The 17,629-nt window shown below is 49.3% G+C and overlaps 1 protein-coding gene across 1 annotated transcript; it reads left to right on the top strand.

Annotated features, from left to right (window-relative positions):
- Nucleotides 1–335: 335 nt before the first annotated feature.
- LOC311216446 (olfactory receptor 14A16-like) lies at nt 336–14,589 on the top strand (the record flags this gene model as incomplete). The annotated part of the gene is made up of 2 exons (XM_084297981.1): nt 336–750; nt 14,057–14,589. The coding sequence occupies 2 exons, from the start codon at nt 336–338 to the stop codon at nt 14,587–14,589; spliced, it is 948 nt and encodes a 315-aa protein (XP_084154107.1).
- Nucleotides 14,590–17,629: the final 3,040 nt, after the last annotated feature.

Consider the following 17,629-nt stretch of genomic DNA (forward strand, 5'->3'; position numbering starts at 1 on the left):
TGTTTTGCTGCCATGAAGGACAGTAAGGAGAATTGTAATGGATCAGTCCCTGATATTCTTTACTATATACAGCAGGATAGTACTGACACTTCCGAAGCCCACAGAGGACACAGAGGATTAACCTGATAATTATTGTATCCCTAGGGAAAAAAATAAAATAAAAATAAAAACTAAATATTTTACAAGCCGTAGCATGTATTCTTCACAGGGAAAAGACTGTGATTCTTGCTGAGAAGGTTTCAGGGAAATTTGGTTTAGGTTTTGCTCAGAAAACACTATCTAAAATTCCTCTTTAAATTTCTCAATGGACAGACTAATACACCCAAAGCCAGCAAATGTCCAACAGCAGCTTCCCCACAGAGTTCCTCCTCCTGCCATTTGCAGACACACGCGAGCTGCAGCTCCTGCACTTCGGGCTCTTCCTGGGCATCTACCTGGCTGCCCTCCTGGGCAACGGCCTCATCCTCACTGCTGTAGCCTGCGACCACCACCTCCACACCCCCATGTACTTCTTCCTCCTCAACCTCGCCCTCCTCGACCTGGGGTCCATCTCCACCACTGTTCCCAAAGCCGTGGCCAATTCCCTGTGGGACACCAGGACCATCTCCTATTCAGGATGCGTTGCCCAAGTCTTTTTTCTCTTCTTCTTGCTTGGAGCAGAATATTCCCTTCTCACTGTCATGGCCTATGACCGCTACGTTGCCATCTGCAAGCCCCTGCACTACGGGACCTTTATGAGCAGTACAGCTTGTATGAAAACAGCAGCAGCTGCCTGGGGCGGAAGTTTTTTCTATTCTGTGCTGCACACGGCCAATACATTTTCCATACCACTCTGCCAAGGCAATGCCCTGGACCAGTTCTTCTGTGAAGTCCCCCAGATCCTCAGGCTCTCTTGCTCGGATGCCTACCTCAGGGAACTTTGGGTCATTGCAGTTAGTCTTTGTTTAGCTTTGGGGTGTTTTGTTCTCATTGTGCTGTCCTATGTGCAAATCTTCAGGGCTGTGCTGAGGATGCCCTCTGAGCAGGGCCAGCACAAAGCCTTTTCCACGTGCTTCCCTCACCTGGCTGTGGTCTCCCTGTTCATCAGCACTGGCACAGTTGCCTACCTGAGACCCCACTCCATCTCCTCCTCATCCCTGGATCAGGTGGTAGCAGTCCTGTACTCGGTGGTGCCTCCAACGCTGAATCCCTTCATCTACAGCATGAGGAACCAGGAGCTGAAGGATTCCCTGAAAAAACTGATTCTGTTGGCAGTACTTCAGCAGGACTAAGCCACCCATATTTATGCACATTTTTTGTTGTTGTTGCAGTTTGTTTGTTTGTTTTCTTGTGCTTTGGACATTTTTCTCTGACTACCCTGTTTGGGCATGAATGTCTGGATTTGTCTCACTCCTCCAGAGGCACAAGCCCAATTCCTTTTGTCCCAGAAGCCACCTTTAAATGTATTTATGTCAGAGCTGGACTCCTTTTCCACCTCTCTGTAATAAAAGGGGATGTCTTCAGTGCTGTGTCTGAAGTTTGAGACTTTTTTCCATTTGATGGAGTCAAGAATACGCTCAAGAAATTGCACCCTAACAGGACCTGCTGTTAACCTTGTGTTCTCCATGTTTGGCTGAGATCATCGGGTGATTTTATAGGGAATTTTGGGATGGATTCAGCTCTCACCTGTGGGTGCCCAGAGCCACTGGAGATGAGACAGGTCAGGACATATCTGCTCAGGGGTGTCCAGCATGTGACAGGACTTGTGTCAGATGCTGATGTCTGAACCCAGGAGAGCACAAGGATTATTCACAGACAGCCCGTTTCTAGGGGTGGGCAGCAAATGCAGCTTCAGATCGTCACCCAAAGGGCTAAGTGGAAAACTACCTGGGCTAATTAGGGCTCTGTAGTCCAATGAGAGGCAGCAGAGACACAGAGGTTGCAGGGAAGGGAGCCTGAGGAATGACTCACGTCCCCTTCAATGAAGAGCCATAGCTGGGATCTAAGGACATGGTCTGAGCCACTTGAAATTCCCTGTGGTTGCCCTGAACTCCTACAACAGCCACAGATCGCACGGATGTCCCTGGAGAAGGGGCTGCAGGTGGTCAGGTTGTGTTGCTTCCCACAACCGTGCTGTTCCTCTGGGTGGTAGCAAGTTTTCCAACGGGATCAAAGATGGTAAAGCAAAGTGACAGCAAGCAGGCTCAGCAGGTCCTCGGCACCCCAGCACAGAGCCACAGTCCCATAACCTCCGGCAGGAAAAAAATTTGTTCCCCTCCTCCAGAGGGAAACAAAACCCGTCTGGGCTTTCCTTGCTTCTTAGACAATTTCCAGCAGCTTGCGCAAGAAGTCAGTGCTGATGAGAGGTCTGCGACTCAAAGGTGCTTTAGCCTGGCCCAGGAAAGAAGCTCCTGTGAGGAGGTGACATGCTTTGACCCGCTGAAAATGCCTTCATGAGCTGGTACCCAGGAGGAAATGGGCCAGGAAGGGCAGGAGCGGGAGGGAATGGGATCACACAGGCACAACCCCATCCTGCTGGCTGCAGTGCTGGGCGTAGACTCAGCAAGAGAGGCAGGCTACTTGGCTCTGCCCCCTAAAAACCCTAAAGCCCTAACCCTAAAATCCCTTACAACCCTAACCCTAAAAACCCTAAAGCCCTAACCCTAAAAACCCTTCCAACCCTAACCCTAAAATCCCTTAAAATCCTAACCCTAAAAATCCTAAAGCCCTAACCCTAAAAACCCTTACAACCCGAGGCTCTGCTACGTGGGCTCCAGGAACCAAACTAGCATGGTGTCCCACAGAAAAATTCTCAGTAAAGCTGTTTGTCATTACAGAATCACCCAATAATTAGGACTGGAAGAGTCCAGTCGAAGCCCTTCAAGCATCATTAGCAGGAGCAGGATTTCCAGGACTGCATCTATACATGCTTTGAGTATCTCCGAGGAAAGAGACTCCGAAACCTCTGTGGGTGGCCAGTTTCAGTGGTCTGTACTGGTGCTTGGGGTTATTCCTCTGCAGGGCAGGACCCTGCACGTGCCCTTGTTGACCTTCATGAAAGGAGGGCCAGGAGCTGGCAGGGCTCATTGAGAGGGCTTTAAACTAGGTAGGAAGGGGGATGGGGCTGAAGCTAGGATTGTTGGGGCTGTGCCAGGGGGAACAATGGCAAGGCCAGAGGATAAGGCAATGGCCCAGCTGAAGTGCATCTACACCAATGCACGCAGCATGGATAACAAACAGGAGGAGCTGGAAGCCATCGTGCAGCAGGCAGGCTACGACTTGGTTGCCATCACGGAGACGTGGTGGGACCAGTCTCATGACTGGAGTACTGCAATGCCTGGCTATAAGCTCTTTAGAAGGGACAGGCAGCACAGAAGGGGTGGTGGTGTGGCTCTCTGTATTAGAGAGTCTTTTGAGGTTGTAGAACTCGAAACTGGGAATGACAAGGTCAAGTCCCTTTGGGTTAGGATCGCCAGGGACAACAAGGCTAGTGTCCTGGTCGGGGTCTGCTATAGACCGCCGAACCAGGATGAGGAGATGGATGAAGAATTCTACAGGCAGCTGACAGAAGTTGCAAAATCTTCAGCTCTTGTACTCGTGGGGGACTTCAACTTCCCTGACATATCCTGGAAGCACAACACAGCCCTGAGAAAGCAGTCTAGGAGGTTTCTGGAGAGCGTGGAAGATAGCTTCCTGACGCAGCTGGTTAGTGAACCTACCAGGGGTGGTGCCCTGCTAGAACTTCTCTTCACAAACAGAGAAGGACTGGTGGAGGATGTGATTGTCGGGAGCTGTCTTGGGCAGAGTGACCACGAAATGGTGGAGTTCACTATTCTTGGTGAGGCCAGGAAGGGGACCAGTAAAACCGCTTTATGGGACTTTCGGAGGGCTGACTTTGAGCTGCTCAGGACACTGGTTGGTAGAGACCCTTGGGAGGCGGTTCTGAAGGGCAGAGGGGTCCAGGAAGGCTGGGCGCTCTTCAAGAGGGAAATCTTAATGGCGCAGGAACGGTCTGTCCCCACGTGCCCAAAGATGAGCTGGCGGGGAAGAAGACCAGCCTGGCTCAACAGAGAATTGTGGCTTGATCTTAGGAGAAAAAAGAGGGTTTATAAGCTTTGGAAAAGTGGGCAGGCCACTAGGGAGGACTTTAAGGATGTAGCGAGGCTGTGCAGGGACAAAATTAGGAAGGCCAAAACTCATCTGGAGCTCAATCTGGCTACTGCCGTTAAAGATAACAAAAAACGTTTCTATAAATACATCAACGCAAAAAGGAGGACTAAGGAGAATCTCCATCCTTTACTGGATGCGGGGGGAAACTTAGTTACAAGAGATGAGGAAAAGGCGGAGGTGCTCAATGCCTTCTTTGCCTCAGTCTTTAGTGGCAATACCGGTTGTTCTCTGGATACCCAGTACCCTGAGCTGGTGGAAGGGGATGGGGAACAGGATGTGGCCCTCACTATCCACGAAGAACTGGTTGGTGACCTGCTACGGCACTTAGATGTGCACAAGTCGATGGGGCCGGATGGGATCCACCCAAGGGTACTGAGAGAACTGGCAGAGGAGCTGGCCAAGCCGCTTTCCATCATTTATCAACAGTCCTGGTGATCGGGGGAGGTCCCAGTTGACTGGCGGCTAGCAAATGTGACGCCCATCTACAAGAAGGGCCGGAGGACTGACCCAGGAAACTACAGGCCTGTCAGATTGACCTCAGTGCCAGGGAAGCTCATGGAGCAGATCCTCCTGAGAGTCATCACGCAGCACTTGCAGGGCAAGCAGGCGATCAGGCCCAGTCAGCATGGCTTTATGAAAGGCAGATCCTGCTTGACGAACCTGATCTCCTTCTATGACAAAGTGACGCGCTGGGTGGACGAGGGAAAGGCTGTGGATGTGGTCTACCTTGACTTCAGCAAGGCTTTTGACACCATCTCCCACAGCATTCTCCTCAAGAAACTGGCTGCTCTTGACTTGGACTGGCGCACGCTTCGTTGGGTTAGAAACTGGCTGGATAGCCGGGCCCAAAGAGTCGTGGTGAATGGAGCCAAGTCCAGCTGGAGGCCAGTCACTAGTGGCGTTCCCCAGGGCTCAGTGCTGGGGCCGGTCCTCTTTAATATCTTCATCGATGATCTGGATGAGGGCATCGAGTGCACCCTCAGTAAGTTCGCAGATGACACCAAGTTAGGTGTGTGTGTCGATCTGCTTGAGGGTAGGAAGGCTCTGCAGGAGGATCTGGATAGGCTGCACCGATGGGCTGAGGTCAACTGCATGAAGTTCAACAAGGCCAAGTGCCGGGTCCTGCACCTGGGGCACAACAACCCCAAGCAACGCTACAGGCTGGGAGATGAATGGTTGGAAAGATGCCAGGCGGAGAAGGACCTGGGAGTATTGGTTGATAGTCAGCTGAATATGAGCCAGCAGTGTGCTCAGGTGGCCAAGAAGGCCAACGGCATCCTGGCTTGTATCAGAAACAGTGTGACCAGCAGGGCTAGGGAGGTGATCGTCCCCCTGTACTCAGCTCTGGTGAGGCCGCACCTCGAGTACTGTGTTCAGTTTTGGGCCCCTCACTACAAGAAGGACATTGAGGTACTTGAGTGGGTGCAGAGAAGGGCGACGAAGCTGGTGAGGGGCCTGGGGAACAAGTCCTACGAGGAGCGGCTGAGGGAGCTGGGCTTGTTCAGCCTGGAGAAGAGGAGGCTCAGGGGCGACTTTATCGCTCTCTATAGGTACCTCAAGGGAGGCTGTAGTGAGGTGGGGGTTGGTCTGTTCTCCCACGTGCCTGGTGACAGGACGAGGGGGAATGGGCTTAAGTTGCCCCAGGGGAGTTTTAGGTTAGATGTTAGGAAGAACTTCTTTAATGAAAGGGTTGTTAGGCATTGGAACAGGCTGTCCAGGGAAGTGGTGGAGTCACCATCCCTGGAAGTCTTCAAAAGACGTTTAGATGTAGAGCTTAGGGATATGGTTTAGTGGGGACTACTAGCGTTAGGTCAGAGGTTGGACTCGATGATCTTGAGGTCTCTTCCAACCTAGAAATTCTGTGATTCTGTGATTCTGTGATTCTAATATACTGAAGACTATCATAAACACTTGGTGTAACATATCAAACAACATTCTCACATTGAAGGAATAAATTGGCACCATGAATGAGTACCTTAATCAAAGCAATTAAGTGAAATGAAATCTCCAGGGATGATAAAAAAAAAAAAAAAAAAAAAAAAAAAAAAAAAAAAAAAAGCTTTCAATCCTTTTTATACCCTAGGTTTCTGAGGCTTCCTTACAAAGATCCTGGTTTGCTCAGTGCCAGCTGGCAGCATCCTTGCTCAACACAGGAGAAGAGAATTGAAACACAGGGCTGCTTTAGCCTACCAGGGATCACAATTACAGGATATATACGATGTGGATGACAGGCTGTGAATAAAAACAATGGGTTAACCTAGATATTGGTTTCCGGGGCCATTTCTGATACTTCTGGGTATCTGAAAACTCTGCATGGATCTGAAGAGCATGGCATAGGCCTTCAAGGTGTTATAAATGGCTCAGGATTCAAATTAGGATTAAATAAAAAAATAGGATTTATTGAAAGAATATAAAGGAATAGAGGTAAGCAAACAGCGCTGGGTGCACCGGGAGTCTCCGCTCCACCAGGACGCACACACCAGTTACATGAAGCAGCTGATTTTTATGCTCCTAGACTAATACATATTCATTACTACTTCTAAAAAAAATAGATTATTAAAATTAGCTTCCGGGGTGCAGTCCCTCCTACTGGAGCATGCGCAGTCTCCTCTGGGGTCTCTTCTGGGGGTCTCTAGGGGTCTTTCATGCTGAAGGCTCGTAGTCTTCCTCTCCCCCTTTGTACTTACTGGGCACCATGCCAAGTTTATAGAACATTCTCTGCAAGTCTTGTCTCCCAGCCGTCCTTCAGCTTCTTTTTCCTTCCTCTTAATCTCTCGGCCCCTCTAACCAGATACCAAAGATCCACATAGTATCCCATAACAGTCACTAGTTGTTATCAGTTGTTCTGAAACTCCCAGACATCAAACACAAACAGCTTCATGAGTAATTAAAACACTCTTCCCCAGTCATTCACAGACACATCTATAGCAGTGTTAGAAATAGAAGTCCGGAATAACAAAAGCAAACAGGTTCATAAATTTAAGAAGTGATAAATTGACTAGAATGAGGGGGAGACTGGGACACACTGCATCTGTGGTTCAAGAATTGAATTGCCAGTGCAGGGCCCAGAGGCAGACAGGATTCAAACAGAATTGTTCTTTATGGACACGAATTGTTAAAACATTCCTCACAAAGGTGACTGTCTTCCATTGGCAGTGGCTACAGGAGGTACAAAAGACATAGACTGGGACAGCTGCTATGCACTGCCTTGCAGGGTACAGACAAAAGAATGCTTCTCTTCCTTGAACATCACCACCAAGATAAGGAGTCCACGTATCAGGCTTGGACATAGACCCCTTGCACCTACGTTTCAGTGTGAGGCTCCCAAGTTAGACTGGGATGCATATCTCTTGTCCATAGCAGCAGCAACACAAACAAAAATGTCCACTGGGGTGTCCTGTTATGCATTTTCAGCTAGGGCAGAGGCAGATGAAATGCTTCTCCTGCAGTGGAAGTCCAACATGCGGGAGGAGTCATGGACGTGCTGCCCTGGGCTACTAGGAGAGGCCCCTATGCACCTCCCATGCTAGAAAGAGGAATCATGTCTGTAAGGAGGTATGGATTCCTCTGCTCCCTTCAGCCTCCAACAAGACAGGCCCCACTGTCTCAGAAGAGCTGAGGCTTTCTACATTCCAGCTCCAGTTGTGCTCCTCTGGCTGCATCTCAAGATTTTACCCAGTATACTGGGTCTGGCTGGACCCAGTTCATTTAGACAGATTTCATTTACTCTGAAGTATCTAGTGCTATGCTGGACCTCATTCTCAGCAGCAATGAGAGGCTGGTGTGGAATGTGAATCCGAAGGGCAGCCTTAGCTGCAGTGACCATGAACTGGTGGTGTTCACCATCTGTCAAGCAGGACAGAGGGCACAGAGTAAGCTCCCAACCCTGGACGGATTATGACCCCTTCATTGATCTGTTTTGTAGAGCATCGTGGGACAAAGCCCTGGAGATAAAAGGGTCCAGGAATGCTGGCTATTCTTCAAGGATCACCTCCTCCTAGCTCAGGAATGATGCATCCCAGCAAAGAGGAAGTCAGTCAAAAATGACAGGTGATCTGCATGGATGATCAAGGAGAAACTGACCAAAGTCAATTACAAAAAAGAAGGTGTAGTGGGTTAACATGGCAAAGGTTTTTTAGTGGGGGGCTTCAGGAGTAGCTTCTGTTAGAAGAATACAGAAGCTGTCCCATGTTAGATAAGGGGCTTGCCACTGTCCAGAGCCAAGACGATAACTGATGTTGTTTGCACCTTTCTGAGATCATACTTAAGAAAGAGGAAAAAAAAAAAAAAAAAAAAGAAAAGAAAAGAAAAGAAAAGAAAAAAAAAAAAAAAAGAAGAAGAAAAAAGAAAACTGCTGCTCAAAAGCAGCTGGGAGAGAGAGGAGTGAGAAACAGCCTTGCAGAGGCCAAAGGTGGTAAAGAAGGAGGGGGAGGGTGTTCTCCCCCCTCTGCAGAAATTCTCTTGCAGCCTGTGTTGAGGACCGTGGTGGAGCAGGTTGTCCCCTGCAGCCCCATATATAGCACGATGGATCAGGTCTCCATGCTTCAGCCTATGGAGGAGACCATGGTGGAGCAGGTGAACCTGCACTGAAGGAGGCTGCGGCCTGTGGAAGACCCCTGTCAGAGCAGATACCAGGACGGAGCAGTAGGCTGTGGAGAGGAGCCCAAGCAGGAGCAGGTGACCTGGCAGAAGCTGCTAACTGTGGGGGACCCAGATTAGAGCAGAGTGCTCCTGAGGGATGGACTTTGTGGTACGGACCCATATCTGGAGCAGTTCTTGAAGAGCTGCTGCTTGTGTGAAGCCCACTCAGGATCAGTTTGGGAAGGACAGCATCCTGTTGGAAGGACCCCACGTTGGAGCAGGGGAAGAGAGCAGCAGAGATGAAGCACTATAGACTGACCACAGCCCCCTTTCCCTGTTCACCTGTGCTGCCTGGGGGGAGGAGGTGGAAGAGGGTGGATGGGGAAAAGTGCTTTGGGGTTTCTTTACATTGTTTCTCACCTCTCTAGCTTGTTAGTAATAGGCAGTAAATTTTACTATCTATCTCCCTACTCTGAGTCTGTTTTAACAATCACAATAATTGCTGAGTGATCTCCCTATCCTTATGTCAACCCTTGAGCTCTTTGCATTGTATTTTCTCCCCCTTTCCTCTTTGAAGAAGGGGGAAGGATAGAGCAGTTGTGTTGGAGCTCAGCTGCCCACCCAAGTAAAAACACCACAGCTTGGAAGAGGTGATCCCTGAAGACTAAGCAGCTTTATCCTCCTTGGACCCTCTTTCCTGAAGGGCTCTGTCCCATGGGACTCCACAAAGGAGATGCCCCAAGAAGCGAAAGTCTGCTCTCCTGAAGTCCAGGGTAGTGAGATTGCTGTGCTCCCTCTTTGCTGAATTTAGGATCCTAACCTTCACCATTTTACAGTCACTGCAGCCCAGGTTGGCCTTGAGATTCACTTTCTCAAGCAAATTCTCAGTCATGTGCTTGAGGGTAGGAAGGCTCTGCAGGAGGATCTGGATAGGCTGGACTGATGGGCTGAGGTCAACTGCATGAAGTTCAACAAGGCCAAGTGCCGGGTCCTTCACCTGGAGCACAATAACCTCAAGTGGAGCTACCGGCTGGGAGATGAGTGGTTGGAAAGCTGCCTGGCAGAGAAGGACCTGGGAGTATTGGTGGATAGTTGGCTGAATATGAGCCAGCAGTGTGCTCAGGTGGCCAAGAAGGCCAACAGCATCCTGGCTTGTGTGGCCAGCAGGGCTAGGGAAGTGATTGTCCCCCTGTACTCGGCTCTGGTGAGGCCACACCTCGAGTACTGTGTTCAGTTTTGGGCCCCTCGCTACAAGAAGGACATCGAGGTGCTTGAGCGAGTTCAGAGAAGGGCTATGAAGCTGGTGACGGGTCTGGAGAACAAGTCCTACGAGGAGCGGCTGAGGGAGCTGGGCTTGTTCAGCCTGGAGAAGAGGAGGCTCAGGGGCGACTTTATTGCTCTCTATAGGTACCTTAAAGGAGGCTGTAGTGAGGTGGGGGTTGGTCTATTCTCCCACGTGCCTGGTGACAGGACGAGGGGGAATGAGCTAAAGTTGAGCCAGGGGAGTTTTAGGTTGGATGTTAGGAAGAACTTCTTTACCGAAAGGGTTGTTAGACACTGGAACAGGCTGCCCAGGGAAGTGGTGGAGTCACCATCCCTGGAGGTCTTTAAAAGACGTTTAGATGTAGAGCTTAGGGATATGGTTTAGTGGAGGACTGTTAGTGCTAGGTCAGAGGTTGGACTCGATGATCTTGAGGTCTCTTCCAACCTAGACAATTCTGTGATTCCCCACCAGCCCCTCCATGTTGCTGAGAACGAGGTCCACCATAGCACTTCTTTTCACTATCAATGAGAGAAGGAAGGTATCATTAATGCATAACAGGACCTTCCCGGATTGACTATGCCCTGCTGTGCTGTCCCTCCAACAGATACCAGGGTGGTTGAAGTCCCCCCTGAGGACCAGGGCTTTTGAATGTGAGGCTACTTCTGTCTGAGTATAGAGGGCCTCATGTGCTGGTCTTGCTGATCAGGTGGCCTGCAGCAGACTCCCACTATAATGTCCCCTGTCCCTACCCTCCCTTTACTCCTGACCCATCAGCTCACTGTCAGATCCTCACTCATCCCCAGGCAGAGCTCCATGCACTCCAGCTGCTCACACACATAGAGGCCACACTGAACGGATCCAACTGAACATGCTCCCGTGGGTTTGTGGATACTGTGAGGGGTTCTTCATCACAAAAGGCTCATCACATGGATCAAGGGTTTCCAGCTGGGGATGAGATGCCTCAGATGGATTAGTGCATACCACAAGAGTAGCTAGCACCTTCCTATTCCTGCCTGTGTGTCCTATTTGTTATTGGCCATGAACAGAGTTTTCCAGAGGGAACTTTTGCACCTTTCAGTGACAATAAAACTCTCCAAGGACTAGCCGTAATTCTGTAATCAGTCTCTCTCTGCTGTTTTAAAGGGACATTTGGTAATTATCTCAGTTGACTTCAAAGTATGTTCTGCAAAAGTAACTGTTGCAGGAGGTGTCAGCCCTGGAGCCCCAGGGACATCTCAAGGGAGACAAGAAGTAAAGAGGCAGCAAAGCCTTGGTCTGGAGCTGTGCTGCTGAACTGGGCTGGGCTCCTGGGACCAAGGGGAGCTCCTGGCAAGAGGGCAGCGCTGCAGAGAGACAGCTCTGCCCAGGAGCAGCTCCTCTGCACAGTGCAGCAACAGGGCTGGGGGCACTGCCTGCAGGGGACAAGAGTGGCTGAGAGAAGGGATGGAGATGTTAAAGGCAGTGTGGAGGGGGGATGCTGAGAGCTCACTGCGGAAGAAATCTTCACAGCTCTAACATGGTAAGTCTCTGGCTGCAGTGAGGCAGTGCAGCTGCTGTTCCTGGTTCCATCTCCAGATTTGCTGGCAAATTGCACAGCCTATAGGATATTTCAGGAGGACTCTCTACTTCCTCTACTGTAGAGAAGAATGACAAGCTCCAGAGCAGGGTAAACCAGACACAGTTGTCAGAAGTACAGGACATGAGGGTTCATTCATATGGGGCCGGCTGCAGGCTGTGCTGGCAGGGTGCCGGCAGGGGTGCCCAGGGCTGTGGTGCAGAGCACGGTCCCTGCTGTGCCCCAGGGGCTGTGTGCAGGGGCAGGGCCTCTGCCACCTGCCAGGCTCAGCACTCAGCAGATACAGATGTCAGGTTTAGAGGAAGGGCTCACATTCCTAAAGTGTCACCATGAGGTTTACAAGGAACCTCAGCAACCGTCAGCCTGTAGATAAGGATAACGTCCCCCTTCTGATGTTATCAGGGATTGTGTGAGGTGCCTGCAAACATAGTGTGCTGGTCTTGGCTCGGATAGAGTTAATTTCTTTCCCAGTAGCTGTTATGGTGCTGTGCTTTGGATTTAGGACGAGAAGAATGCTGGTAACACACTGCTGAGCAGTGCTTACACTGAATCAAGGACTTTTCAGCTTCTCCTGCAGCCCTGCCAGCAAGGAGGTTGGGGGAGCCCAAGAAGATGTGAGGGGACAGAAGCAGGACAGCTGACCAAAAGTCGACAAAGACATAGTGCATACCATATCACACCATGATCAGCACTAAAACTAGGGGAGTTCTTTGTGGGTGCTACCGTTGCTTGGGGTCTGGCTGGGCATCAGACAGCTGGTGGTGTGCATCTCCACTGTCTATCACTTGTCTCATGTTTTCTTTTCCTTGTTTCATTTTTTCCCCTTTACTTTGCTATTAAACCTTCCTGAACTTGACCCATGTGCTTTACTTTTTTTCTGATTCTTTCCCCCATCCCACTGTGGGGAAGTGACACCGAATGGTGCTGTGCTGCCTGCAGGGCTAAACCACAACAAGTGGTGATGCTCCTGGGCTGTTCCCTGCCCTGGAGGTGTCTGCAGGGCAGAGCTGAGCACACAGCACAGGGCATGGGGTCTGTGAGCCAAGGTAGGGCACAGACTTAGGGACAGAGAAGCAGCTCCCAGCAGGGACAGCTCCAAGCACAGAGACAGGGGTAGGCACTAAGAGGAAATATTTAAGCAAAACCTGTGTCTGGGCAATACAGGCAAACCTCCTGCCATGTCATCCAGTGTAGATCCCTACCTCTGAGCAACCGCCACCACCGCCCTCCCTTCACCTCTCCTTGCCAATCCCCAATTCATCTAGGAAAAAGGAAGCCTTGCTTGAATGCTCAGATTGAATGCTTCATTGCCTCTCTCTCCTAGACCATCTTTTCTTTTCTTTTCTTTTCTTTTCTTTTCTTTTCTTTTCTTTTCTTTTCTTTTCTTTTCTTTTCTTTTCTTTTCTTTTCTTTTCTTTTCTTTTCTTTTCTTTTCTTTTCTTTTCTTTTCTTTTCTTTTCTTTTCTCTTCTCTTCTCTTCTCTTCTCTTCTCTTCTCTTCTCTTCTCTTCTCTTCTCTTCTCTTCTCTTCTCTTCTCTTCTCTTCTCTTCTCTTCTCTTCTCTTCTCTTCTCTCTTCGCTTCTTTTCGCTTCTTTTCGCTTCTTTTCTCCACCTGTCTGTCTCTTGCCATTGTTGTCTGACCCTCTGGGGACAGCAGTTTCAGCTGCAGTCAAGCACTAACCTCGTGGCTTCTACCACACCCATATATTCATAGGGCTGTGGCGTTCCAGCACTCCTGGGTACAGATGCTGACAAGCCCTTCAGTGTTCAGAGGGATTTTGTCTGAGAGCTCCTGAATATTGGACCTGCATCCCCCCTGCTCCCAGGTACCACAGAATTAGAGAATGAGCTACTCCTTGGGAGTGTATGGACGGAGGTCCTACCCCTCATGGCATACTCAGACAGCAGAAAACAGAGGTCCTGGCAGAGAACTGCAGCAAGGTCTTGCCAAAAAGGACAGAGGATAGGCGTATTGTGGGGGAGAATCTATGAGAAATGGCTTTGGTTTTGTGCAGAGAAGACTGTTCTAACTCTTCAACTGTCTTTTTCTCTTGGGACAGTCATCAGGGCCCACAGGGAGAAAATGTCCAACAGCAGCTTACCCACAGAGTTCCTCCTCCTGCCATTCGAAGACACACGCAAGCTGCAGCTCCTGCACTTCGGGCTCTTCCTGGGCATCTACCTGGCTGCCCTTCTGGGCAACGGCCTCATCCTCACAGCCATAGCCTGCGACTGTCACCTTCACACCCCCATGTACTTCTTCCTCTTCAACCTCTCCATCTTTGACTTGGGATCCATCTCCACCACTCTCCCCAAAGCCATGGCCAACTCCCTGTGGGACACTAGGGCCATTTCCTACTCTGGATGTGCTGCACAGGTCTTCCTGCTTGTGTTTTTGATTGGAGGAGAATATTTACTTCTCACTGTCATGGCCTATGACCGTTATGTTGCCATCTGTAATCCCCTGCACTATGAGACACTCATAGGTGGCAGAACTTATGTCAACATGGCAGCAGCTGCCTGGGGCAGTGGCTTTCTCAATGCTGTGCTGCACACTGCCAATACCTTTTCCCTCCCACTCTGCCAAGGCAATGCCCTGGACCAGTTCTTCTGTGAAATTCCCCAGATCCTCAAGCTCTCCTGCACAGATGCCTACCTCAGAGAAGGTGGGCTTATTGTGGTTACAGCGTGTTTACTCTTTGCATGTTTTGTTTTCATTGTGCTGTCCTATGTGCAGATCTTCAGGGCTGTGCTGAGGATCCCCTCAGAGCAGGGACGGTACAAAGCCTTTTCCACATGCCTCCCTCACCTGGCCGTGGTTTCCCTCTTTATCAGCACAATAATGTTTGCCTACCTGAAGCCCCCCTCCATCTCTTTCCCATCCTTGGATATGGTGGTGACAGTTCTGTACTCGGTGGTGTCTCCAGCAGTGAACCCCGTCATCTACAGCATGAGGAACCAGGAGTTAAAAGGGGCACTGAAGAAACTGATCCTGCTGGTGGTAACTAAGAAAGAATAATCTATCTGTCTCTCTTCACAAGTAATCTCGAATTGAGCTCAGACTAGTGTTGAGCTTTGGGGCATTCTGTAACCATGTTTGTACATAAGTACTTGCATTCATTCTGCTTCAGAAGGGACAAGAATACAGTCAGACTGAATTAGAGGCCTTCTGCAAATGTGTCTATTGTCACATGACAGGTGGCCTCCTGTGTTTATTCTATTCATTAAAAGAGGATTATTTTTTTCAGTGCAGAGCCCTGGCATCAACGCAAAGCATTTTCCATATGCCTCCAGCACCTCATTTTTCCTCCCTGAAGGTCCTCTCCATCTGCTTCCCATCATCAGACTGAGTGCTGGCAGTTCTGTACTCGGTGACATCTCTAACATTGAACTCCCTCACCTGCAGTATGAGAAACTATGAGTTCCAGAAGTCACTGAGAAATTGACCACAAGAAACCTTGTACCATCAAGAACTTGTTTCCTCTTCTCTGCACAGTTCTCAGAGTTTGTCTTTTCCTGTAGAGAATCGTACTAACAGGTTATCCCTTGGGTTTACAATACTTGAGGCTTCATCCAATCATCACTGAATCTGTCACAAATGCTTTGAATGCTGTAGAAGACCTGGCCTCCCTGCTAGCATCTCTGGAACCAAAGAGGTATCCTGAGTGCACTGCCAAGGTTTCCTGGGGTAGTGAAGAAATAAGACAAGGGAGGCAGGAGACCAACGTGGCTGAGTCGGGATGTCATAATCAAACTAAAGCATGGAAAGGAAGAGCAAACGCAATGTAGGTAGGGACAAACAAACTGGGAAAATTATAGAGAAATGGCCCAGGAGTTCAGGGATGGGATCAGGAAAGCCAATGCACAGCTAGAGAGAAACTTGGCTAGGGATGCAAAGAATAACAAGAAGGGTTTCTGTAGATACATAAGGCAGCAAAGAAATTGTACACTCTGTAAAAAGCATCACAAGGAACCTGGTTACAAATGACATGGAAAAGGCTAAGGTACTCAGCACCTTTTTGGACTTTCTCACCAGCCCATTCCACACCTCCCCAGTCACAGAATGTCAAGGCAGAGATGGGGGAAATGAAGTCCATTTCCTTGTAGAGAGAGAAAAGGTTTGAAACTACATGAGGAACCTGAAGGTGCACGACTCCACGAAACCCAATCAGGTGCATGCCAGGGTTCTGAGGAACTGGGCAGATGAAGTTCCTAAGCCACTATCCGTCATATTGGAAGAGTTGTCAGGGTCAGATAATGTCCGCAAAAGCCTGAAAATATAACACCTATTTTTAAAATGGCTAAAAATATCAACCCAGGGATCTACAGACTGGTCAGCCTCACCTCTGTGACTGGGACGATCGTGGAGCAGAACCTCCTGGAAAGCATGCTAAGGTTCATGGAAGACAGGGAGGAGATCTGAGACAGACAACAGTGCAGTTGATATGGTAAAGGGAAGGGACACCATGCAGAGGAACCTGGGCAGCCTTGAGGAGTGGGCTCAGGAGAACATCCTGCAGTTCAACAAGGCCAAGCACAAGGTCCTGCTCCTGGGTCAGGACATTCCCCAGCATCAATGCAGACGGGGTGATGACTGGTTTGAGAGCAGACCCGTAGAGAAGGACTTGGGGATACTGGTAGACGGAAACTTGGATATAAGATGGCAATATTCACCTGAAGCCCAAAAAGCCCATCATATCCTGGACTACATCATAATACCACAGGTGGCAGGTCTGGGGAAGTGATTATCCTCCTCTTCTCCACCTGTGTGAGACTCCACCTGCATCCTGCTTTAGGGCCCTAGTGTAAGAAAGAGGTAGACCTACGAGAGAAGGTCACAAAAATAATCACAGACTGGAAAACCTGTCCTACCAAGAAAGCCTGGGAGAGCTGGGGTTCTTCAGAGGAGAAAAGAAAGGCCTCTGAGGAGACCTTACTGCGGCTTTGCAACACATAAAGGGGGTGTACTGAAAAGTTGTGGAGAGATGCTTTAACAGAATGTATAGTGACAGGACAAGAGGTAACATTTTTAAACTAAAAGAGGGTAGATTTTGATCTCCTATAAGGTAGAAATTCTTTACTATGATGGTAGCTAGATACAGGACCAGGTTGCCTGTAGAAGTTGGGGATGCCCCCCTCCCTTAAAGCGTTGAAGCTCAGCTTGGACAGGGCTCTGAGCAACTTCCACTAGTGGAAGAGAAGGTGTCCCTGCCCATGTCAGGGGCGGATGGAACTAGATGATCATAGAATGATTGAATCATAGAATGGTTTGGCTCAGAAGGAACTTTAAATTTCATCCATTTCCAGCTTCCCTGCTATTAAAAGGGACATCTCTTACCAGACCAGATTGCTCAACACCCCATACAATCTGGCCTTGAACACCTCCAGGAATTGAACACCTCCACAACTTCTCTGTTCCACTGTCCCACCATCCTCAGAGCAAAGTATTTATTCCTTATACCTAATCTAATGCTACCATCTTTTAGGTTAAAGCTATTCCTCCTTGTCCTATAACTACACTCCCTGACAAAGAGTCTCTCCATAGATTTTCTGTAGGCCCCTGTTGTGGTTTAACCCAGTCAGCAGCTAAACACCACACAGCCGTTCACTCACCCTCCCCCCTCCCTCTCTAGGATGGGGGAGAGAAATGGAAATTGAAGCCTGTGAGTTGAGATAAAGACAGTTTATTAAGACAGAGAATATAATAATAATAATAATAACAACAATAACAATAATGATGATAATAGTACTAGTACTAATAATGTGTACAAAACAAGTGATGCACAATGCACTTGCTCACCACCCGCTGACCGATGCCCAGCCTAACCCCGAGCAGTCCGGCCCTCCTCCCCCTGGCTAGCCACCCCTAAATACTGTTTAGCATGACGTCAAGTAGTATGGAATACCCCTTTGGCCAGTTTGGGTCAGCTGCTCTGGCCTCTCCCAGCTCTTGCTGCACCCCCAGCCTGCCCATTGGCAGGATAGAGTGAGAAGCTGAAACGTCCTTGGCTTGGTGTAAGCACTACTCTGCAACAATTCAAACATCAGCATGTTATCAG

The sequence above is a fragment of the Netta rufina genome (genome assembly GCF_964035555.1).
Source record: "Netta rufina genome assembly, chromosome: 18".
Taxonomy (NCBI): Eukaryota; Metazoa; Chordata; class Aves; order Anseriformes; family Anatidae; genus Netta; species Netta rufina.